Raw genomic sequence first — 24,783 nt, forward strand, 5'->3', positions numbered from 1 at the left:
GTGCTGCCCTTTCCGGGCCAAGTCCCCATCCTCCCACCCCCATCTAGGGCTTCCCAGCTCCAGAGGTCACTGCTGCGGGCAGCACAGAAGCTGCCAAAGCAAACCAGCCCCCGTGACTTGTAGGAAAGCAGCTGGGGGGCAGGGGCTGGGGGAGAGGGGAGCTGGGGCTGGGGCTGGGCTGGGGGACCCTGGAAGGGGCTGCGGCTGGAGTGTAGGAGGGGTCTGGGGCAAGGGCTGGGGTGCTGGAAGGGGCAGGGATGGACAAGGAAGGTGTTCGGCCTGAGCTGGGGTGGAGCGGGGGCTGGGGAGGTGGCAGGAGAAGGGGTGGAGGCAGGGTGGGCTTGGGGCAGCTGGGTCCCTCCAGCTGATGCTCTGTCTTTGGCTTCATATCTCCTGTCTTCTGTCCTCGTGCACACCCCCAGCCTGCTGTCTCCCCAGACTCACGGCCCTCAGGCCCAGCCTGTCCCTGCTCCACCTCCCCTCAGACTGGCACACCTGGGCCCCCTCCAGGCCGGAGAAAGCAGGTGGCTAGGCCAGCCTGGTCCGGCCCCTGCAAACCCTGCCCCACCAGCCAGGTGGCCTCCAGCACTGCCAATCCCTTTGCCCTGCCCCTCCCCGCCCCTTCCCCCGCCTCCGGCCCAGCCCCCTCCTCCTCAGGTAGGCAACCAGGCCTAGCAGGCCCCACGCCGCCGCCGCCGCCGCCCGCTGCCTCTGCCTCCGGGGCCTCCGCCGCTGCGGGGCCACCATGCTCCTGCCCAGGCCTGGAGACTGACCCCTAAAACCGGCACCGTGTCTCAGCTCTGCCCCCACCTGCCGGACCCCAGGGTAAGGACCAGGGTCCTCGCCTCCAGTCCCCAGAACATGGGTTCTGCACCCCCACCCGACCGAGTGTCCATCTCCCAGGAGAGGGGATCCCAGGGAACCCCAAGAGTGGACTGACCTCTCTCCTCTAAGAGTTCCAGCCCCCTCTTCTTCAGACTCCAGGATCGGGCACCAGTCCTCCCTCAAACCCAGGAGTCCAGGCCCCTAAGCCCACCCCCACCCCCATACGGCATCCTGGCCCCCAAACCTCCCTCTCCCCAGGACCCAGGGAGCTCCTCCCTGAAATCCAAGAGTTCAGCCCCTTCGTCCCCTCCCCACTCAGGCCCAGGCATGGGGTCCCCCAGCCCCGTAAACCCAGATGTCCCCCCCCCACCCCAGCCGCTGGTCAGACACTGACCCCATCCTTGAACCCAGCCCAATCTGCAACCGTGATCATGGTGTGCTCTGGCCGGGGCCCAGGCCCTCCAGCCTCCCTGGATGGGCGCCTGGGACTGGGGGCACAGGGGCTGGGCCGGGCACCCCCAGGCCCTGCCTCCCCCCTCATCTCCCCACAGGTCCCGCCCCGGCCCAGGAGGTCAGCCGGGGGATCATTAACTAGAGGCCGTGACATGGCGGAGAAAGAGGGTGAGTCCCCCTTTCCCGGAGCCCCCGCTCCGGCGCTGCTGACTCCCCTCCCTGTGTGCTCTCTTCCCCAGCTCTCCGCCCCCTGGAACCCCCTCTCTCTGGCACCCCTCCTGGGCCCATCCCCCATCCCCACCCCTCTGAAGCCTCCGCCATCTGATTAACTATTAACCCAATTTTCCATGGGGCTGTGCCACCTCCTGCCTCCCCGCCACCCCCCATGCCCTTCCTGGCTCCTTGTCTCAGTTTCCCCTCATCCCCCAGTGGCTTCTCAGCGGACTTGTCCTCTCTCTACCGGGGGCCAAAGTGGGGAGACTAGTTGTCATGGTCAAGGACACGGATTCGGGAGTCCTGTAGACGGCCTGCTTTGCAATCTGCTTCTGCCGCTTTTTACCATGGAATCTTGTGACAGTGCCATCTTTCCTCTGGGCTTCAGCTCAACCCCCGCGCCCCCTGCACCGGGTCAAGCCTGGATTCTCATGCTACCTTCCTACCCATCTGCGTGAGGTTGTTGGGAGCATGGAACACACACGAGGCACCAGCGTGGCGCTCCGCGTGTAAGACACACACGGTGTACCTGAGCTGTCATGGTCGGCCAACTCGGAGTCCCAGGGACCCAAGACCCCCACCGATTCCAGATGTTCCTCCCACCTCCTCACATGGCGGGCAAAAGAGCAGAGCGAGGACTTTGGACTCAGCCTGGATGGATGGAGAGGGAAGAGACAACAGAAACCGCCCCAGGGGTGGCAGGCACTTGAGAGCTCACGGAAGCCCCTGGTGGGGGTGGGGAGAGGGCAGCCTGGCTCCCTTTGACCTCCTCCAAGCTCAGGAGCCAGCTGGATGGGCCTCATGAGGGGGAGCCTCTCCCTGTCCCCCAGCTGGGGCAGACTCCCGCTCTTCTTCCTGGAACCAGGCTAGCTGGGTTCTTCCCGTCCCAGGCAGTAGCTGTGAGGCCCCCAGCAAGCATCTTACCCTCTCTGGGCCTCATTCCTTCCCCTGTGCAATGGAGACAGTACTAGAGGCCATGTCACAGGGAGGGGTGAGGATTTAGGTGCCATGAAAGGCAGGAAGCACTGAGTGTCTTGGCTGACATGATGGGCGAGGACCACTGGCCTCCTCCTCAAATATCAGCACAGACAGCAAATCAGACCCCAGCCCATTCTGCAGTGGCCCAGAGGGAACCCAGGCTCCCAGGGGCTCGGGAGAAGGCACTGAGCCCTTGCTGAGCAGGAGGGCAGGTCCGGCATCTTCAGGACCATTCCTTCCTGGAGCGCCCTGAAGGGGGTCACCAGGCCTGGGGCCCATGGGGGAATGAACCAGGGAAGAGAAGCAAGAGCATGCCCAGAAGGATGGCCAGAGACTGGCCTGGGACAGAGAGAACAGGGCACCCCTGGGGCAGCTTGGGCTTGGGGGGATGCCCTGCTGTCATGTCACACCTTGACAGACTTGGTGCTGTGATTACTTGCTGGGTGACCCAGGGTTGGTGGCTGCACCTCTCTGGGCCTCCTTTCCTCATCTGTAAGTCAGGGATGGTGATAACGATAAGTTCCTCATTGCAAGGATTTCGGGAAACAGCAGGAGGGGGTTAGGACAGGGCTCGGGTTGGGTGCACTTCTGAGAGCCGTCATGGCCACAGTTGTGCTCATGTCTGTGGTACCATCTGTGTTAAAGTATGCCCGACGCCTGGTTCCTGGTGCGCCCTGGGGACTTAGAATCCAGGGGGTGTTATCTGAGTTGACACTCAGGATGAGAAGGGAGGGCCAGGCAGAGGGAAGGGCAAAGCTAACTGCTGGAGGGTGACATCTGCCGGGTGTGCAGTGGCACGCAGATAATTTGGTGTTTCTGAAAGTAAATCTGGAAATGGAGCTGCGAGGGTGATGAGGGTGCGTGCTGGACCAGGGTCTGTTAGTGCTCATTTTGGTAGAAGCAGGCTGATGCGTGGGCAATTCTGGGTCTCTCCACAAGATGGCGCTGGTGGTTATTCTCTGTTTCTCTTTTCAAGTTGGATTTGACAAGTCCTGTGGTTTGGGTTGCTTTTTGGAAGCTCCATCATTTGTCTGATAAGGACCCATATGCTGTCTGGGAACTTGGGGAAACAGATTCAACCCCCAAATTTCTAATAGCCATGCTCATATCCTAGAAGGGCTGCAGGGGGCTGAGGGCCTTAGACTCGGTCCTGGGGGCAATGGGGGGTCTCAGAGGGTTCTAGGTACAGAAGGGACAGGCTGGCTTTGGTGTTTAGGAAGGCCCTCCCAGGCTTCCATGTTGAGGCTGAGCCAGAGGGGGAGACTGAGCCTGGGGTTGGATGGAGCAGGGGGCAGGGCGGGGGGAGAGAGGACAGGAGACACTCAGGCCTGTAGCTGTGGAGGGAGGGAGGCATCCTGCAGACGAGGGACAGTCCTGCAGATGAGGACCTCGGAGGCGGGACCTGGGGACTTGGGGAGACACTGAGGCCAGTGTGGGACCTGGGAGGGTGAAGGACCTAGGGGATTCGAGAGCAAGGCATCTAAGAGGCTGCAGGAGCCCTGATCTGGGACTAAGGGGAGTCTAGGGCTGGGGACAGAAAAGGGGAGCAGACTGTGGAGGTGGGTGAGACAGACGGAAGTGGGGATGCACGAGAGGGAGGGGGTTTGAACCCCAGATTTCAGGGAGTGTGTGGAGGGTCAGCAGGTGGAAGAGGAGGAGGATCAGTTGCAGGCAGTAGCTCAGAAGTCAGGGGAGGAGAGGAGTTCCCACTGTAGCTCAGAAGGTTAAGAACCCAACTAGTATCCATGAGGATGCAGGTTCAATCTCTGGCCTCACTCAGTGGGTTAGGAATCCCAAGTTGCTGTAGCTATGGTGTAGGCTGGCAGCTGTAGCTCTGATTCAACCCTTAGCCTAGGAACCTCCATATGCTACAGGTGTGGCCCTAAAAAGACCAAAAAAAAAAAAAAAGAATTCAGGGGAGAGATTTTTGTTCAGGAAGCTGGAACTGGGCGTGTTGAGGACAGATATGGAGCTGTTGATTGAGTGGAATTTTAGAGACAAAGAGCCGAAGACATCATTTGAGAGGGATTTGCAGGCAGATGGTGGGGGCAGATCTGTCCTGTGAGAAGCCCAGGGCAGCTTCACCCCCTGGAGGAGCAGAGAGAAGAGCCTCAAGGAGAAGCTGGGGAGTCCCAGCTTACGGAGCCCCACTGCCCCAAGGAATCACACAAAGATGCTGCCTCGCACACAGAGAGGATGTTTCCTGCCTCGGCAAAGATACACAGTGAGGGACCCAGAATGAAGATGCTTTTGATCCCACCGGAGGAACCTCTTGGGGGTTGCCCGAAGCCCCCCGAACCTGGGGGCTCGGAACAAGTTCTCCTCTCTCCCTAAGAGACACAGGCTGGCAATGCTTCCCACCCCAGAAGACGCACAGAGCCTCTAGGCTGGGTCCGAGTGACCCAAAGCTCAGGCACATCTGGAAACAAAGGAACCAGGGATTTCCCATTGCGGCTCAGCGGGTTAAGAACCCACCTATCATCCATGATGATGTGGTTTCCATCCCTGGCCTCGCTCAGTGGGTTAAGGATCTGGCGTTGTCATGAGCTGTGGTGTAGGTCACAGAAGCAGCTTGGATCTGGTGTTGCTGTGGCTGTGGTGTGGGCTGGCAGATACAGTTCCGATTCGACCCCTAGCCTGGGAACCTCCATATGCCCCAGGTGGGCCCTAAAAAGAAAAAAAGAGGAAGAGAAAGGAAAAAAAAGAAAGAAAGGAATTAGGACCAGCCTGACGGCCTGGGGAGCCAGGACTCCCACTGGAACCAGGAAAATGATTGGGGACGGGGCCTGAGAGGCCCTCCTCAGGGAGACAGGGTGGGGTCAGCCAGCAGGGACTGGGCAGGCCTGGCCCCCTGGGCCCTCTCTGGACGGAGGAGTGCCGTGAAGGCAATGGCTGGGCTCTCATATTCTTAAGACACTCAGACAGTCGTCCTCCCAGGAAGATCCTGGGCTGCTCCCTGCTCCGTCCTGGGTGCTGGGCTGGCCCTGTGCCCATCGGCCATACTGCCACGACACAGACAGGAGAGCTGGGAGGGCCTCGCAGATGCCAAGGGTGGTCGGGCGCGTGCCAGTCCCGGCAAAGGCTTTCAGCTGTCTCTTCTCTTTGGTCTTCCCACGATCCCTAGCGAAAGGGTTGGCTTTTTGGCCCCAGGGCTCCTGTTGCACTGGGAATAAAATCTTCTCTGTGGGCTGCCAGGCCTCCCCAGCTGGCCCCAGCCCTGGTCCCACTGACTGCTCCAAGCTCATGCCATTCCGGCCGCATCAGTGGCCTCTCTTGCCCTCTAACCCGTCATGCTTATTCTTGCCCCAAGGCCTTTGCCTATGCTGTGCTCTCTGCCCGCCGTGCCCTCATGGGAGCTCTGTGCTTGTCTGGCCTCACCCTTCAACTCTCAGCTCAAGAGTCACTTCTTGATTTGGGGGTAGGGGGCCTCCCTGATCACCCACAGAACACCTGCTGCCCCCAACCTGCATTCTTTTTTTTTTTTTTGTCTTTTGTATGTGTGTTTGTGTGTGTTTAGGGCCGCACCCGAGGCACATGGAGGTTCCCAGGCTAGGGGTCGATCCGAGCTGTAGCTGCTGGCCTATGCCACAGCTCACAGCAACGCTGAATCCTTAACCCACTGATTGAGGCCAGGAATCAAACCTGTGTCCTCATGGATGCTAGTCGGGTTTGTTAACTGCTGAGCCGTGATGGAAACTCCCTGCATTATTTTCTTTATAGATTTTGCCACAATCTGGACGTCATCTCATTCATTTACTTGTTTACTTGCTTAGGTTTCCCCTCCGCACATGAGAATGTGAGCTCTCTGAGAGCCAGCATCTCATCTGTCTTGTTTGGGGACTTATCCCTAGAGCCTAGAAGGGTGCCAGGTACACAGTGAATGCTCCATAGGACAATGAATAAAGCCCCATTTTACTGATGAGAAAACTGAGGCCCAGAGAGGTACAGGGAGCTGCCCAGGACCACATAGCTCCAAAGATTTAAAAGTGTTGATTGGAGTTCCTGTTGTGGCTCAGTGGTAATGAACCCAACTGGTATCCATGAGGACATGGGTTCGATCCCTGCCCTCACTCAGTGGGTTAAGGATCCTACGTTGCTGTGGCTGTGGTGTAGGCCAGCAGCTGCAGCTCTAATTCAACCCCTACCCTGGGAACTTCTATTGGTGGGTATGGCCCTAAAAAGACCAAAAAAAAAAAAGTGTTTATTGAGAACTTGCTATATGCCAGGCACCACAGTGTGGGGAGGGGTAGCATGGCTCAGCAGTTGCACTCTTGGGCCCCAGAGCCAGATCTGCCCAGGGTTCGGGACTCCGCTGCCACTTCCTGGCTGAGTCACCTTGGGCAGGTGACTTCACTTCTCTGAGCCTCCGTGTTCCCTGCCCGAAGTATGGGAATCTTAATGGAGATAAGGACTGGATACGTTAATGCATTCAGAGCAGCACTTGGCACCTGAAGCATCTGATAAGCGTATGGCTATTATTATTACTGAAAAGAACTTCCAAGTGTTATTTCTAGAGGTGAGTGCTAGGTGGATGCTCCTTCAATAGATGAGGAGGCTGAGGCTCAAAGAGAGGATGCCACCTGCCCAGGGTCCCAGGCAAATACCTAAAACACATGATTTTCAGTGAGGACGGCGAATTTCCAAATGTAGATTCTCAGCCTTCAGTGGCCACTTTGACCTTGATGCTGTATCCTTTGAGCGGGTTCTGGTCTTGGGACGGGGTTCCCAGGGCCAGAGAGTCCGGAACAGCAGAAAGAAACAAGGCCGTAGGAAATGCCAAAAAGCAGGGAGGAGAGCTGTCAAGAGGGCAAAGGTCAAGGGTCATTCCAAGAAGCTCTGGGAAAGTTAGCAGAAGGAAGAGGTCCAAGAAAACAGGGCGCAGGGTGATGAAGGAGACTCAGAAGCGCAGCGTCATTGGGAGGAGAACGTGTCCTAAATGCCAGGAATGCAGGCAGGGAGGGTGGCAGCTGGCCCAGCCACGCCCCTTCCCAGCTGGAACCCTTGGGGGGCTGGACACCTGGTTGTCCTTGCCGCAGGGGACAGACAGCCCTGCCAACTGCTGGGCCCCAGGAAACTGGGCCCGGGCATGGCAGACTCAGGCGCGCTCCGTGAGCCCTGGGGGGGCAGGGCGGAGCTGGCCCAGGGCCCAGATCCGGCTGCGGAGAGGACAGATCTGGCAGTGGCCCCAGCATGTTGTCTCTTGCAGGTGGCCAGCCTGTGTCATGCTGCTCCGGACCCAAGGTAGCAGCTCTCACTGTGGGGACCGTGCTGCTCCTGACAGGCATCGGGGCAGCGTCCTGGGCCATTGGTGAGCGTGGACGGACCCCTGCGCCTCCACCTTCCCCTGCTCCCTGCGGCCCCCAGCCTGCCTGCCCTCACCTCTGCCTTCTCTACAGTGACCGTTCTACTCAGGAGTGATCAGGAGCCGCTGTATCCAGGTGAGCAGAGCAGTCTGGCTCCCTCTCTGAGCCCTGGAGGAAACCCGTACCTGGTGGGAACCCAAGGAAGAGATTTTCTTTGCTTTTCTTTTGATGGCCACACCTGCGTTTTCTCGGCCAGGGGGTCCAATCAGAGCTGCAGCTGCCAGCCTCTGCCACAGCCATGGCAACACCAGATTCAAGCTGCATCTGCGACCTGTACTGCAGCTTATGGTGACACTGGATCCTTAACCCACTGAGACAGGCCAGGGATGGAACCTGCATCCTCACAGAGACAATGTCAGGTCCTTAACCCACTGAGCCACAACTGGAACTCCTCAATGAAGGGATTTTTTTGAATGAATGTAAGAACGCCTGCAGGAATGCTGGTGGTGCTCATGCACTGATATTGAGGGCCTGCCCTGGACAGGTGGTGCTGTAAGCGCTTAATTTGTCTAACCCCGCGTTTTTCAGACTCTGTGTTATCCATTAGGGCATCATGAAATGAGTGAGTTGAGAATCACATTTTAAAAAGTATGAAAAAAAATAATAAAACTAAAAGGTATGAAACAGAATCAATTAAAAAATATCAGGGAATTCTCTGATGGCCTAGCGGGTTAAGGCTCTGGACGCTGCTGTGTGGTGCAGGTTCAGTCCCTGACCTGGGAAGTTCCATGTGTTTCCAGCGTGGAAAAAGAAAAAAAAAAAATCAGTGTGCATCTCTCTCAATAAGAAAAATTTTGTTAATCTTTTCTTTTGCTTTTGTGAAGGTGGGACTCTTATTCTCTCGATTTGACAGATGGGGAAACTGAGGCTTAGAGCAAGGCCATTGTTCACCCGAGGAAACAGAAGTTCGGGGCTACCTCAGAATGTAAAAATGTGTTTCTTATTGCGGGACGTGGTCAAAATGTGTCTGAGAGGTGCCTTGTGAATTCAGCCAACCTTTCCAGCTCTGCTTGGAGGTGGCTGTGGTTATTGGCCCCGTTTGCAGATGTGGACAGAGCACCAGAAGGACACGCAGCTGGTCATTGATGGGGCGAGGGGTAGCTCTTGGACTTGACTGGTAGTGATGTGTCTGCAGGCAGGAGGCAAGGAACAGTCACACTAATAAAGAGATGCAGGGAGTTTCCTGGCAGTCTGGTGGTTAGGACTTGGTGCTTTCATCGATGCCACCAGAGTTCAATCTGGTTCTGGGAACTGAGATCCCATGTCAAGCTACTGCACGCTGCAGCCAAAATAAATAAATAGATGCAGATGCTGAGGATGGAATGAATGAGCGAATCTTCCCAAAGGCCCACTGCAAGCAGCTGTTCCATGGTCCAGGGCAGCAGGAAGAAAAACAAAGTTGGGGAGTTCCCGTTGTGGCGCAGCGGGTTAAGAACCCGACACAGTGTCTGTGAGGATGTAGGTTTGATCCTGGCCTCGCTCAGCGGGTTAAGGATCTGGTGTTGCTGTGAGGTGCGGTGTAGGTCATGGATGCCGCTCAGATCTGGCATTGCTGTGGCTGTGGTGTAGGCTGGCCACTACAGCACCGATCCCACCCCTAGCCTTGGAACCTCTATATGTTGCAGGTGCAGCCCTAAAAAGAAAAAGAAAAAAAAGAGAGAAAGAAAAGGAAAGTTGGGTGATGGGATGCTTTTTTCACTCCCATGAGCCTCATCTAATTTCATCAAGGACTTGGCTCACATTAGGAGAAGAAGTGAACATCCAGGCCAGCAAAGTCAACAGCAAGGTCACTTAGAGAGAATTACCTGTGCCAGGCATGGGCCTCTGGGCCTTGCAGGTGTTAATCCATTAAAGCCTTACCACAGCCCATGTTTTTTTTTTTTTTTGTCTTTTTGCCATTTCTTGGGCCACTCCCATGGCATATGGAGGTTCCCAGGCTAGGGATCTAATCGGAGCTGTAGCCGCCAGCCTACGCCAGAGACACAGCAACGCGGGATCCGAGCCGCGTCTGCAACCAACACCACAGCTCAGGGCAAGGCCAGATCCTTAACCCACTGAGCAAGGCCAGGGATCGAACCCACAACCTCATGGTTCCTAGTCGAATTCATTAACCACTGTGCCACGACGGGAACTCCTCCATAGGCCATTTTAATGTGGGGAAACAAGGTGTGAAAAGACGAGGTGGCTTGCTCCAGGTCGCTGGGATCAGAATCTAGGCAGCCTAGATCCAGCTCTTGTGCTGAACTGCTATATTCTATAGTGTCTCAAGATATAGCCCAGTGAGTGGCCATAGGGACCACCTACACCAGGTCCTAGGTGCAAGACTCTGCACAAGATCCCTGTGATGTGGGGCTCTGCTCATCACCCCCATTTTGCAGATGGGGGACACTGAGGCCCAGTGAAGTGAACTGACCTGCCTGAGTCTGTACATAGAATAGATGGCTGGGCAGGAGGGTGATGTGCCTGCTGGAGGGCCCTCCATGGCTCCCCACTTGCATTGGGCTAAAAATCCCAACTCCTGGGGGCTCCAAGGCTGCTAGGGTGCAGGCCCCTCTCTACTCTCACCTCCTGCTAGCTTCCAGCGCCCCTCAGGCTCCAGTCCGTGGGCTGCTCTCACGCCTCCTGGCACCACAACCTTTGCTCAGCCCCTCTTCCCTGATCACACCCGAGGCAGGTTTCAGCACCGTCCCTGCTGGCCAAGCTAAGACTCACACCTGCCCTGCCCTCTCTGAGTATCAGTGGCTTTTTGTGTCTTTTGTTTTCTTTTTTTTTAGGGCTGAGCCAGAGGCATATGGGAGTTCCCAGGCTAGGGGTCAAATCAGAGTTGCAGCTGCCAGCCTACACCACAGCCCCAGCAACTTGGGATCCGAGCCCCATCTGCAACCTACACCATAGCTCACGGCAACGCCTGATCCTTAACCCACTGAGTGAGGTCAGAGATTGAACCCACATCCTCATGGATCCTAGCAGGGATCGTTAACCACTGAGCCACAAAAGGAACTCCCCTTTTTGTGTGTTTTCACACAGGCTTTAACTTTTCTGAGCAGGACTTTTCTGTCCCCAGGCTCCATGCTCCCCCAACCCCATAGCCATCCTGCCACCCCTGGGGGAAAATTTTACCCCTGGTGAATTTCAGGAGGGCAGCGCATTTTGTTTCCCTGCCCCAGACAGTGTCTGGCTCATAGTAGGCGCATAGGAAATCTTGGCTTAATAAATAAGCATGGGGACAAATGGCTGAGCTGAACCAACTTGTCTTGGGCCTCCAGCTGGAAAGGAACCAGGCCACGATTCAGACCTGGCTCTGCCCGACGCTGGTACCTTGCGCTTCCATTATACTTGGGTTTTTCAAAATCTCGGGGAAGTTACAAAACGAACAAACAAAAACAACCCAGAAACGATATTCCCCACCTCACTTTTCTGGGATGTTCACACCTCTAAATAGATCAGGCGATTTGGTAAGCAAACCAGATGACCCAAAACATACTTTTTGCATTGCTGAAAATAATACAAATGAAAATAAAGAGTTTAAAAGGAGAAAAAAATGGCCCAGAATGTAGCTTTAAAAAAAACTTGGAGGGGGCTTTCGCTATTCCCTGCTGCCTCCCTCTGCTCCTCCCTCTAAATACATCCAAAAAGTGACCATCTTTTCTGAAGCCTTATGCTTTCTGGAAATCACATTTCTGGAGCATCAAGAAGTCATTTAAAAATAAGAATTTGGGAGTTCCCATCATGGCTCAGTGGAAACGAATCCGACTAGGAACCATGAGGTTGCGGGTTCCATCCCTGGCCTTGCTCAGTGGGTTAAGGATCCAGCGTTGCCGTGAGCTGTGGTGTAGGTCGCTGACACGGCTCAGATCTGGCGTTGCTGTGGCTGTGGTGTAGGCCAGCGGCTACAGCTCTGATTCGACCCCACCTCTATATGCTGCAGATGTGGCCCTGAATAGACAAAAAGACAAAAATAAATAAATAAATAAAATAAAAATAAGAATTCGCCCCCACCCCCAGTTTGTGTTGCGAACCCCAAGTTTTGGTCTGGGAATGCAGAGGGTGGTGGGTACCACCCAGTAGAGGTACCAGGCCTCCCCGCTGCCCTCTTCCCCTCCCCTCCCTACCGACTACCACCCCCCACCCAGAGCAGAAGGCCTTGACTGAGGCAAGCTCCCAATCTGGGCCATGGTTGAGGCTATTCAGGGGGTGGGGGGAACAAATGAGGCTAAGGAAGTAGGCAGGTCAGCAGGACTGGATTCAAATCCTGGCTTTGCCAGTTCTTAGCTGTGTTCCCCTGGCCAAGCATATTCTCCCAAGGCTCAGGATCCCCCGCCGCAAGGTGAGCATAGACATGGCCTCTATGTCCCAGGATACCCGCGGGATTTAAAGAAACCCCCAGGAGTTCCCGTTGTGGTGCAGTGGAAAGGAATCCGAATAGGAACCATGAGGTTGTGGGTTCAATCCCTGGCCTCGCTCAGTGGGTTAAGGATCCAGCATTGCTGTGAGCTGTGGTGTAGGTTGCAGATGCGGCTTAGATCCCACATTGCTGGGGCTGTGGTGTAGGCTGGAGGCTACAGCTCCGATTCGATCCCTAGCCTGGGAACCTCCATATGCTGCAGATGCGGCCCTAAAAAGCAAAATAAATAAATAAATAATAAATAACCCCCCAGCCTACTGACAGCCCCAAGAAACAAAGCCAGTGTTATTATTACTGTGCTATTGTTGTTTAACCGTCAGGAGGGGAGTGGCTGGAGAGGGTGTCTAGGGCAACGTTAAAAGCCTGGGGTTGGGAGTCACTCAGGCCTGAAGGCAAATCCTCCCTCTGCCTGTCTCTGTCCTTAGCAGGACAGGATTCTCCCCGGAAGTCCTGCCTCCCTGTGCCCAGATCTGCAGGGCCGGAGGAAGACCGCTCAGCTTGGGTGTGACCTCACTAAGTTCTTCCTAAGAGGATGCCAACTTAAGTTTGCACCAGAGTCACTTTCCCAGAACGTGCTTGCAGAACCCCAGTCATGCAGGAGGCTCAGGAGACAAGGGGTTCACAGGCCTACCCGGCCCCACCTTCCCCATCTCAGTCAACGGCAGCCCCATCCTTCCAGTGGCTCAGGCCAAACACCCTGGAATTGCCCTTGACCCCTCTTGCCCTCACGCTCACGTCCAATGTCTCAGCAGATCTTAGGGGCTCCACCTATAAAATCAATACAGAATCAAAACTTTTGGAGTTCCTGCTGTGGCTCAGGGGGTGGGTTTGATCCCTGTTCTCTCTCAGTGGGTTAAAGCATCCGGCATGGCTGTGAGCTGCAGCGTAGGTCACAGATGCACATCGGTGTGGCTGTGGCTATTGGCATATGGCTGCTGCAGCTCCGATTCGACCCCCAGCCTGGGAACATCCATATGCTGCAGGGGTGGGCCTAAAAAGCAAACAAAACAAAACAAAACAAACCCATAAACAAACATAGAATCTAAACGTTTCTCCTCACAGCCCCCGCCCGGGCCCAGCCTCCATCCTCTCCCTCCTGGACCATCGCACAGCCTCCTTCCTGGTCTCCCTGCTCCTGTCCCCCTCCCCACCCCAGTCTGTTCCCCACACACAGCCCGAGGGAGCCTGTGAACCTGGGTCAGATCAGGGCCCTCCCCCAGCTGCCCCCCACTCCTGGTAAGAGCCAAAGTCCTGGTTCAGGAGTTCCCGTTGTGGCACAGTGGTTAACGAATCCGACTAGGAACCATGAGGCTGTGGGTTCGATCCCTGCCCTTGCTCAGTGGGTTAACGATCCAGCGTTGCCGTGAGCTGTGGTGTAGGTTGCAGACGCGGCTCGGATCCCGCGTTGCTGTGGCTCTGGCGTAGGCCGGTGGCTACAGTTCTGATTGGACCCCTAGCCTGGGAATCTTTATATGCCGCAGAAGCGGCCCTAGAAAAGGCAAAAAGACAAAAAAAAAAAAAAAAAGTCCTGGTTCAGTCTAGTCTTGTCTTCCATGTCCGATCCCCTCCCCCACTCTGCTCCAGCCTCTTCGCTGGTCCTCAACCCCCGCCCCCCCCCCTGCGCAACCTTGGGATCCTTGCCCTTGCAGTTCCCTCGGCCTAGTTCTCTGTTCCCTCACCTCCTTCTCACCTCCTTCAGGTGGCTGCACACCACCTTCTCAGGGAAGCGTTCCCTGCCTACCTGTTGGAAAGGGCAACCTCCCCCGCCCCCCCACCCCGTGCCAGCCCTCCCCTGCCTCTGTCAAGTTTGATTTCTCTCCCTGGCCACTTCTTCTTTTATGACACACCGTCTATTTCACTCCTCCGTCCCTGTTGTGATCCAGCTCACCTACTGGCTTCAAGCTCCCCAGAGCTGGGGATTTTGTCTGATCTGTTCCCTGCCCAAAATAGAACCTGGCACATGCTGAGTGTTTGCTAAATGTAAATAAATACGCCTAAGGGCTGTGACCTGGCTCAGGCGTGGTCAAGGGTCCTCTGGCCACGTGCGAGGGGCTGAAGGGAGCATCCCTTCCCAACACAATAAGCCCCATGCAGGAGGTATGCCCTCTCAGCTCCCTCCAGCCTGGCTGTGTGTCTCCGCCCCACCCCTTCTCCAGCTTGTGATGAGGTGTTTGCTCGTGTGGGTGACTTTTTTTTTAAATTGCTGTCTGTCTCCCCCACCTGCAGACTTTGGCTTGGACTATGGCTGCAGACATAGTCCAGGGCTGTTTTGGTCATCTTTTTGTCCCCAGCATCATTCCACATAGGACTGGCCCTGGAGTTTGTGTCTAGTTAACTCTTGTTGAATGAATGGCTGAATGAATCCTGCATCTCTGCTTGCAGAATTATCGTGCAATTTAGTGTGTATTCAAGGCTCTGAGAGTCCTGATGAAAAAGATAGTTATTCTTTTTTTTTTTTTTTTTTAAAGACCATAGGAAGTCTATTTAAATATTTTGGCAGTGTGGAGTTCCTGTTGTGGCTCAGGGGGTTAAGACCCTGACATAGTATCCGTGAGGATGCAGGTTCAATTCCGGCCTTGCTCAGTGGGTTAAGAATCCGGGGTTGCCTCAAGTGGTGGCATGGGTTGCAGACGCGGCTTGGATCTGGCGTTGCTGTGGCTGTAGGCTGGCTGCTGCAGCTCCAATTCGACCCCTGGTCTGGGAAATTCCGTATGCTGCGGGTGTGGCCCTAAAAAGAAGAAAAAAGAATTGGCAGTGTGTTAGTTTAGTCAGGGGTCTTTAGGCTGCAGAAGACAAAAGGAAAAATGAAGGAACTGGCTAAACAAAAAGGGAAATGAGTAACTGATGTCAGCAGCAATTTTGGAGGTTCTTCCAACTTGACTCCATCAAGGGCCTTTAAACATCTTATCAGAAATCTCTTAGTTTCCCCCATGTTGGCTTATTTTTCCCTCCTGGGGGCACAGATGGGCCCCAGGAGATCCGTTCTCCTGGGAGCTTGCTTTAAACCCTTCCCCTCTTTCCAAATGTCCCGGAAAAGTTCTAGATTTCCAGCTCAAGGGCAACCAGCTTAGGAATCCACGAGGCAGGAGAAAGTCCCCTGGTTCCTGGCCGGGCAGCTGGTCCCAGGACCCCGGATCTTTGATTGGACTTGACCAGAAGCTGTCACAAATGTGGGGGGCCCCCGGGCACGCTGATCAGGCCTGCAGGGATTCAAGGCTAGACCCCCGAGGAGGGAGACCAGGCGGGGAGGGCTCTGGCGGGTAGGTGACCCAGGCGGTTGTCCTGTCGCCCTGCAGTGCAGGTCGGCCCGGGGGATTCTCGGCTCACCGTGTTTGATGAGACGGAGGGCACGTGGCGCCTGCTGTGCTCCTCGCGCTCCAACGCCAGGGTGGCGGGGCTCAGCTGTGAGGAGATGGGCTTCCTCAGGTACTGGGGTGCCCCTGGGGGCGGCGGGGGTGGGGGGCGGGAGGGCGGGGGGCTGCAGGCCTGACCCCTGCCCCGCCCAGGTCACTGACCCACTCAGAGCTGGATGTGCGGACTGCGGGCGCCAATGGCACGTCGGGCTTCTTCTGTGTGGATGAGGGGAGGCTGCCGCAGGCCCGGAGGCTGCTCGAGGTCCTCTCCGTGTGGTGAGGAGGGCGGTGGGCAGGCAGGGCGCACACCGCGGGCCCCAAGGCCTCCAGGCACCCACAGCTGTGCTCCCCTGGGCCTCTCACCCCTCTTAATTGGCCTCTCTTTGTCTCTCTCTGCGTCTCCATCCCTGCCTCTCTCACAGCGACTGTCCCAGGGGCCATTTCCTGGCAACCACGTGCCAAGGTGAGACCCTGTAACTCAGAGCCCTCTTCTGAGACCCCCCCCCCCAAGGCAGGGTCATGTCCCCCCAGGTCCCCAGGATGGGGCTGTGTCTCCTCAGACCCCTGTTCCCGCAGACCCCTGAGGCTAGGGTTGTGTCCCCTCCCTCTCCCCAGAGTGGGCCATGACCTCTCAGAGCCGCCTGGGGCAGTGGGTCCAGGCCTCCACCTGCCCATGACCACCCGCCTCCCACAGACTGCGGCCATAGGAAGCTGCCCGTGGATCGCATTGTGGGCGGTCAGGACACCAGCCTGGGCAGGTGGCCATGGCAAGTCAGTCTTCGCTATGACGGAGCACACCTCTGTGGGGGATCCCTGCTCTCCAAAGACTGGGTGCTGACAGCCGCCCACTGCTTCCCCGAGTGAGTGCCCCCCACGGCACCAAGGAGGGAGGTAGGGGAGTGGCGAGGTGGGGGAGGTTGTGCCCAGGCAGGCGGCCACCCTCCCCTCCTATCCCTGGTAGGCGGAACCGGGTCCTGTCTCGATGGCGAGTATTCGCTGGTGCTGTGGCCCAGACCTCACCCCACGGCCTACAGATGGGGGTGCAGGCGGTGATCTACCATGGGGACTATCTCCCCTTTCGAGACCCCAACAGTGAGGAGAACAGCAATGATATCGCCCTGGTCCACCTCTCCAGCTCCCTGGTCCTCACAGGTAACTCAGGGACCGATCCTTGGCCTTGGGGACTCCCGGGGCCAGGACGACAGAGGAGGGGCTGGGGCTTGGGAATCCGTGATGGTGAGAGGGAAACCATCTCCAGAGGTACAGGCTGGGCATTCATCAGCTGGGAACCATTGGTGCAGCCATTTGGGAAAATCATGCGGCGATTCTTCAAATATTTAAGCACAAGTTATCATTCGGCCCAGCAATCCGCTCCTAGACACACCCCAACGAAATGAAGACACATAGCCACACAAAAACTAGCACGCAGTGTTCATTGCTGCATTATTTGCAGTAGGAAAAAGATGGAGGGAGTTCCCATCGTGGCGCAGCGGAAACGAATCCGACTAGGAACCGTGAGGTTGCAGGTTCGATCCCTGGCCTCGCTCAGTGGGTTAAGGATCCAGTGTTGCTGTGAGCTGTGGCCTAGGCCGGCGGCTGTAGCTCTGATTAGACCCCTAGCCTGGGAACTTCCACATGCCGTGGGCGCAGCCCTAAAAAGACAAAAGACAGAAAAAAGAAAAAAAAAAAGATGGAGACACCCCAGATGTCTACCATCTGACAGGCGGAATAAACAAAATGTGTTAGATCCACCCGGTGGAATGGTAACAGGCCATAAAAAGGAATGAAGTGCTGATTCAGGTTACACAGTGGATGACCCTGGGCCACAATGTGCTACAAAAGAAATCGGGCACAGAGCCACACACTCCGTGATTCCGTTTATATGACGTGTCTGGAAGAGGCAAACCTGTAGAGTTAGATGGTTTATTAATGGTTCCCTGGGGGTGGGGCCGGCCTGGGGACATTGAGAGGTCGTAGGTAAAGGAGGGGGCGAAACTGTCCTAAAAATCAGTTGTGGTGGTGGTGGCACGTTCCTACAGCAAGGCAGGCGCTCGCCTGTACCTAAAACCCCTCTAAAAACCACTGTGCACTTTAAGTGGGTGAACGTATGTGAATTCTAGTTCAGGAAAGCTGTTACCAAAAAGAAAGAAAGAAAGAAAAAGGAAAGTATATGAACGAGTCAGGAAGTCTGTGGTTATTCCTTTCGCAGTTCTCCAGAGTATTTCCTCGTTCTCAATGAGGAAAAACTCACCTGGGTGCCGATGTATCTTGGACTTCTGCCCAACACACGCCTTTTGGTCAAAGAGCAGGCGGTGGGGCTTCAGCTTTTGGAAAACCACAGCGTAGTAGTAGTGAGTAATAAAAATAATCAAAGGCTACACCAAAAGCAAAAACAAAAAAAGGAGTTCCCGTCATGGCTCAGCAGAAACGAATCTGACTAGTATCCATGAGGATGAAGGTTTGATTCCTGGCCTCGCTCAGTGGATTAAGGATCCGGCATTGCTGTGAGCCATGGTGTAGGTCGCAGACGCAGCTCGGATCTGGTGTGGCTGTGGCTGTGGTGTAGGCCGGCAGCTGTAGCATTGATTAGACTCCAGCCTGGGAACCTCCATATGCTGCAGGTGTGGCCCTGAAAAGACTAAATAAATAAATAAATAAATATTAAAAAAAATAATAGTGATGATGGTGAGCCTTCCGCGGGCAGTGGTATGATAATAATAATAATGAAAAATACAATAATAACGGTGATAGGATGACCACCGACACTTGCACACGCTCCCTGTGTGCAGCTACCGCGCTCAGCCTGTCCCCAGCATGCACGCATTTCGCTGTCACAGCAGCCCCGGGAGAGTGGGTTCTCTAATGATCCTGTTTTCCTCCAAGGGGGAGAGGTGCCAATACAGAGAAGGTAAATAATGCCCCCAACTGGCAAATGACAAAGATTTGAGCTCGGGCCACCTGGCGCTGGAACCCATGCCTGTAAGCCCCCTGGCTGTGCTGCCAGGGAAGTCGGTACCATTTTGTGGTTTGCATTATACTGATTTTTCTGGTTATTTTCTTCTTAATCATCCATGATTCCTGGTTTTCCATTTAAGGGGGTGGTACATGTTTTTCTTTAGAACCAAACAAGGCCAGCTCTGCCACGTTGGGCATGTGGCTTCGCCTCTCTGTGGCTCAGTGTCTCTCATCTTTCAAAGGACGTTTGAAGATGATTGAGATGACGGAAAGGGTTAATCCGAGTCAGGAGCCCAGAGCAATGCCAACACTCAGTTAATATGAATGACCATTGCTATTGTTGTTTATTACTCTTACTAATTACGTGAGCGTTTCCCATCAGCCAGGCATGCTGTGCCCTGCCTCATTGATTTCTCACGATACACCTCTGGGGGGAGACGGTTATTTTCATTTCCCACCTGGGATCTCTGAGCCCAGGCAGATGAAGTCACCTGCAGGCAGGCAGTAGGCTGGGCTGCCAGGGCCGCTCGTGTGGGTGGGTTGTGCACCATACAAGGATGTCCTGTCTCCAGGATGCCCCTCTTACTGGGGACAGGACAGACCGGCGTGTTTATTGGCATTTTCTGACAGGTGGAAGTCAATATCTCAGGAGAGTGGCTTTTTGATTTCTCACAGAGGCACCCTCTTGGCAGGGGCAGCCCCACAGGCTTGGAAATTGAGCCAACCTGGGTTCAAATTCTGGCTTTGTCATTGGCTCATTCTGGAACTTTGGAGAAGTGACGGGGCCTTATTTCCCTCTCTTTAAACGGGGTAATAATAGCTCCCATCTCCTGGGCTGAGGGGATATTTGGTTGTAGTTTGTTTTCTCCCTCCTTCCTTCCTTCCTTCCTTCCTTCCTTTTTCTTTCTTTCTTCCCTCCCTCCCTCCCTCCTTCCTTTCTCTCTCTCTCTTTTTTTTATTTTTTAATTTAAAAAAATTTTTTTATAATTTTTTTTTGTGTGTGTCTTTTTTGCTATTTCTTGGGCCGCTCCCGCGGCATATGGAGGTTCCTGGGCTAGGGGTCTAATCGGAGCTGTAGCTGCCAGCCTACGCCAGAGCCACAGCAACACCGGGATCCGAGCCGCGTCTGCAACCTACACCACAGCTCACAACGCCGGATCATTAACTCACTGAGCAAGGGCAGGGACCGAACCCGCAACCTCATGGTTCCTAGTCGGATTCGTTAACCACTGTGCCACGACGGGAACTCCTCTCTCTTTTTTTTTTTAGCTACACCCAAGGTATGTGGAAGTTCCCAGACTAGGGACTGATGCTGCCCCACCACAGCAACCCAAGCCACTGCAGTGACAATGCCAGATCCTTAACCGGCTGAGCCACCCGGGAACTCTGCTAGGCTGATGGGCTATTAAAGGAACTGCCCCAGGAAGGTACCTAGTACTTTGTGAGCTCTCAGGAGAAGGCAGCTTCAGCTGTGGTTGTTGCAAAAGAACAGAGGAAACGGGCCAGGGGCCCTGGAGGCTGCCGGATGGATGTTTGTGCCAGGTGGGGCGGGCCGGGACTGGCATGGTCTCTCCCACAGAGTACATCCAGCCCGTGTGCCTCCCGGCTGCCGGCCAAGCCCTGGTGGACGGCAAGATCTGCACGGTGACAGGCTGGGGCAACACGCAGTACTACGGTGAGTCCTGTCCTCTGCCTGTGAAGCCACCCTTAGGGAGATTCTGAACCGGGCTGGGGAAGGGCGGTCGGGTGGCTTGAATGCCTCTTGTCCCGAGGGTGTAGGGACACTCAGGAGCCCGGGTGGGCACCAGGAGGGGAGGGGGGTGTGCATGCTCCCCAGCTTCGGCCAGCCTTGCCGCTCACCCCCAGGCCAACAGGCTGGGGTGCTCCAGGAGGCCCGAGTCCCCATAATCAGCAATGATGTCTGCAATGGCCCCGACTTCTACGGAAACCAGATCAAGCCCAAGATGTTCTGTGCCGGCTACCCTGAGGGTGGCATTGACGCCTGCCAGGTGAGGAGCTGTGTGGGGCAGGCCTGTCCCTGGCCTCTCCAAGGATGGAGACCCAGGGCAGTGGGTGGTTGGGCTCCCTATCTTAGGGCCGGAGGGCTCTGTGACCACAGCCGATGGCCCTCCAGGTGGGCCTCCAGGCCAACTGTGTCAGCCTCCAGCCTGGCCTTCCTTCCCCCACCAGGGTGACAGTGGTGGCCCCTTCGTGTGTGAGGACAGCATCTCTCGGACGCCACGTTGGCGGCTGTGTGGCATCGTGAGCTGGGGCACTGGCTGTGCCCTGGCCCAAAAGCCAGGCGTCTACACCAAAGTCAGTGACTTCCGGGAGTGGATCTTCCAGGCCATAAAGGTGAAACTTGAGTCCAGATGGGAGCCAGAGGGCAGGAGGGTTTGGGACACCAAGCAAGAAAGGGGGGAGTTCCCACTGTGGCTCAGTGGGTTAAGAACCCAACTAATAGCCATGAAGATGAATACTAGTTTGACCCCCGGTCTCACTCAGTGGGTTAAGGATCCAAAGTTGCTTCCACCTGTGGTGTAGGCCGGAAGCTGCAGCTCCAATTCAACCCCTAGCCTGGGAGCTTCCATATGCCACGAGTGTAGCCCTAAAATAAATAAATAAGGGAGAAAGGGAGGCAGGGTTTTCTGGAAACCTATGCTCCGGCTTGAAAGACAGGTGCATTTCAATGGGCTCCTGGGAAGGGGAGGTCAGCCGTGGGCCTTTAGGGGGAAGCCTGTCAGACCTCAGAAGCCCGTAGTTGTCTCTCCCCAGACTCACTCCGAAGCCAGCGGCATGGTGACCCAGCTCTGACCTGCGGCTTCTGCTCGCTGCGCTCGCCTCCAGGGCCCAAGCTGATCCAGGTGGCTCCAGCCCCTCATGATGGGGTTCACCCTGGGCCTGGGATAGAACATTTTTCTTCTTGGGCCCAGCCCACAGGTCCAAGGATACCCTCCCTCCAAGGTCCTCTCTTCCATAGTGGCGGGCCCACTCAGCCCTGGCATCACCCGAGCCTCACCCTCCTGACCCCCATGTAAATATTGTTCTGCCATCTGGGGGCCCCTATCTAGTGCCCCTGATGACAGGATGCTCTTTAAATAATAAAGATGGTTTTGATTAACATGGTCTCTGGGTTTGCAAAGGTATAGCGGCAAATGAGGACGTTTTGTGGGGAGGGAAGAGAGTCATTAAGGCCCGGCACACATCAGGCAGGGATTGTGATCCTCCAGTTCCTGTTGGCTTAAGAGAAAAGATCTTAATTGGTTCATTTAATTGGACATGCCCTGACACCTTTGGCTTCAGGTACTGCAGGATCCAGCTGCTCACATATTTTCATCAGAACTGTGCCTCATTTCCTCGCTCACATCTGCTTTTCTCTGTGTCAGTCTCGTTTCCAAGCAGGGCGCCCCACAACCAGAGTCAGAGAGGTCCTCCCAACCCACTCACACTCTAGAGTTAGATGCCACAGACCACTTAGCAGCCCCAGTGGAAGAAGGTTGCTTCTTCCCTTCTTGTTGCTTATCTACAGCAAAAAAAAAAAAGTCCTGGGCCTGGATCTTATTGGACAGATTTGGGTCACGTGCTCATCCCTCATCAAATCTCTATGCACCTGTGCCTGGGATAGGGCGGAGGTTTGAGCCTCAAGGACTATATGCATTACATGTGAGGGGTTCCTCAAAGGAAAATGAGGTGCTGTTTCCAGAAAAAAATGCCCAGTGAGAAAAAAAAAAGACATCCACCATGGATCAATACAGGAAGCAAGGCCCTGCCGGGTGGAGGCAGAAGAGCCAGGCCCTGTGAACATACCTGAGACCCCTACTCCCATCTCTCCATCTGGGCCAGAGCATCTGCAGATCTTGTGGGGACTCTCTTGGCCACCAGGGGGCACCACTGCCCCCCTAAACTACAAGAAGTTAAGGTGTTTCCTGGCTCCTGTGGTCCAGGTGTGGCTGGACACCTGATGCTCCACAGGAAGCCCACCAGGTGCCTGTTTCCCGACTTCCAGTAATGAAAATTATAACGTGTTGTCCATCCACTACAAGCCTCCGAGCAATTTTTTAACATATAAACAGACACAGGAAGCGCCTTTGACTACTGTACAGACTATCTGTATAGAAAGTGGTCCAAGCATCCCTCCCTGGACAAGTCCCCTAGGATTTGGGGGTCCCCACCATGGCTTTGTCCATAAGGAACTCCCCAGCTGCATATCTCCACTCAGTCTTACAAGCACCTGCATGGGCTGTGCAGTTCTGCGCTGTGGTTGGAGATCTACTTCAAGACTTGATTCGCACATTGTTTTATTAGAAATGAATTGTTATGTGGAGGGACTGTCAAATTTTGCATTATTGTCAGCAGAAAAAAAAAATACAGCACCTGGAGTTCCTGTCATGGCTCAGCGGTTAACAAATCTGACTAGTATCCATGAGGACACAGGTTCGATCCCTGGCCTCACTCAGTGGGTTAAGAACTGGCGTTGCCGTGAGCTGTGGTGTAGGTTGCAGGTGCGGCTTGGATCTGGTGTGGCTGTGGCTGTGTTGCAGGCTGGTAGCTGCAGCTCCGATTCAACCCTTGGGAACCTCCATGTGTCACAAGTGCAGCCCTGTAATGCCAAAAAAAAAAAAGCCAATAGGGCTCCTATTGTATAGCACAGGGAACTATATCTGATGTCTTGTGATAGAACATGATGAAAGATGATATAAGAAAAAGAAGTTATATATATATTTGAATGGGTCTCTTTGTCATACAGTAGAAATTGACACCACATTGTAAATCAACTATACTTTAATTAAAAAAAATTTTTTTTGTCTTTTCTAGGGATGCACCCATGGCATATGGAGGTTCCCAGGCTACGGGTCTACTCAGAGCTATAGCCACCAGGCTACACCGCAGCCACAGCAACATGGGATCTGAGCCCCGTCTGCAACCTACACCACAGCTCATAGCAAAGACGGATCCTTAACCCACTGAGCGAGGCCAGGGATCGAACCTGCAACCTCATGGTTCCTAGTCAGATTCATTAACCACTGAGCCACGATGGGAACTCCTAAAAATTTTTTTAAAAAACAAAAATCAAGAGACTTCTCAAAAAAAACCTGGGTTCCCATTGTGGCTCAGTGAAAACAAGTCTTCCTAGTATCCATGAGGATGTAGGTTCTATCTCTGGCCTCGCTCAGTGGGATAAGGACCTGGCGTTGCTGGGAGCTGTGGTATAGATCACAGACATTGCTCAGATCTGGCATTGCTGTGGCTGTGGTGTAGGCCAACAGCTGCAGCTCTGATTCAACCCCTAGCCTGGGAACTTCCATATGCTGCAGGTATGGCCCAAAAAAAAAAAAAAAAAGCCAATAGGGAGTTCCCTGGTGGCCTAGCAGTTAAGGATCTGGTGTTGTCACTACTGTGGCATGGATAACTGCTGTGGCTTGGATTTAATTCCTGGCCTGAGAACTTCCGCATGCCTCAGGTGTGGCCAAAAAGGAAACCAAGATCGGCTGGGAAGGTGTTAACGAGGAGGCCACTCTGTGTTCTGCCTGAATTATTGCTCTTGGGGTGGGGGATTGTGAGTCACTCACAGCCATTCACCAGTCTCTGGTTGGCCAGGGCTGGGTGGGCCTCTGTTTCTCCTCCTGCTCCCGCTAACCTTGCCACGCACACAAGGAGCCACTCAGACACTAGACAAATAATAATAAGGATCACAGCCTTGCTTAGAAGCTCTGCGTGGATTTTGGTCTTCAGAAAGATCGAATATCAAAACTCTTTCTTCCATGTCATTGCTGGGTATCTCCGAGCCAGAAGCATTTGGCCCATCTTTTCTAATTTATGTAACCATCTCAGGAATACAAGCAAGGCTTTGCGTTCATAGTGAATGTTTATATCTGAATATTCACTTTCAAATATAGAAAGCCTCCTGGATGTAACTCGGAATGGAAAACTCCATATGGGGTTCGTAAGTTGGCATTCTCCCAGTCAAGCTGAGGGAGAAATGTACAGTTATTTTTCCACCAGAGTTATTCTGCAAGTAAATTGCCACCCTAATTAGCAATGATTGTGACGGCCGTTAATTCTGCATTCAGAAATAATTATTGCCAATGTTCACATAGTGCTGCGAGTAGAGGGTGGAATTCAGCTTCTGCAGCAAACCTAATACTGTATCAATACTGCAGTGATGTCCTGAGCAGCTGTCCCAGTTCCACTGCTGCATAAGGAAGCATCCCAAACGTTGTGGTGTAAAGTTACTATT

At 54.5% G+C, this 24,783-nt stretch overlaps 1 protein-coding gene across 2 annotated transcripts; it reads left to right on the plus strand.

Annotated features, from left to right (window-relative positions):
* The first annotated feature begins 650 nt into the window (after positions 1-650).
* HPN (hepsin) lies at positions 651-21,666 on the plus strand. 2 transcript variants are annotated; one of them, XM_047791870.1, is made up of 13 exons: positions 651-825; positions 1,377-1,446; positions 7,676-7,777; positions 7,866-7,907; positions 15,534-15,663; positions 15,744-15,866; positions 16,013-16,053; positions 16,285-16,450; positions 16,552-16,742; positions 20,125-20,220; positions 20,412-20,554; positions 20,736-20,900; positions 21,321-21,666. In XM_047791870.1, the coding sequence occupies exons 2-13, from the start codon at positions 1,431-1,433 to the stop codon at positions 21,357-21,359; spliced, it is 1,254 nt and encodes a 417-aa protein (XP_047647826.1). In that variant the 5' UTR covers positions 651-825; positions 1,377-1,430; the 3' UTR covers positions 21,360-21,666. The 2 variants fall into 2 exon arrangements, with proteins under 2 accessions (XP_047647826.1, XP_047647825.1); XM_047791869.1 differs by lacking the exons at positions 651-825; positions 1,377-1,446 and adding an exon at positions 7,343-7,577.
* The last annotated feature ends 3,117 nt before the right edge of the window (positions 21,667-24,783 follow it).

The sequence above is a fragment of the Phacochoerus africanus genome, chromosome 8 (genome assembly GCF_016906955.1).
Source record: "Phacochoerus africanus isolate WHEZ1 chromosome 8, ROS_Pafr_v1, whole genome shotgun sequence".
Classification (NCBI taxonomy): domain Eukaryota; kingdom Metazoa; phylum Chordata; class Mammalia; order Artiodactyla; family Suidae; genus Phacochoerus; species Phacochoerus africanus.

Coding starts and splice junctions, on each gene's coding strand:
- HPN (XM_047791869.1), top strand. CDS start 7,406: ATGCCAGGAATGCAGGCAGGGAGGGTGGCAGCTGGCCCAGCCACGCCC. Junction 7,578..7,675: donor GGCAGACTCAGGCGCGCTCC/GTGAGCCCTGGG, acceptor TGTCTCTTGCAG/GTGGCCAGCCTGTGTCATGC. Junction 7,778..7,865: donor GGCAGCGTCCTGGGCCATTG/GTGAGCGTGGAC, acceptor CCTTCTCTACAG/TGACCGTTCTACTCAGGAGT.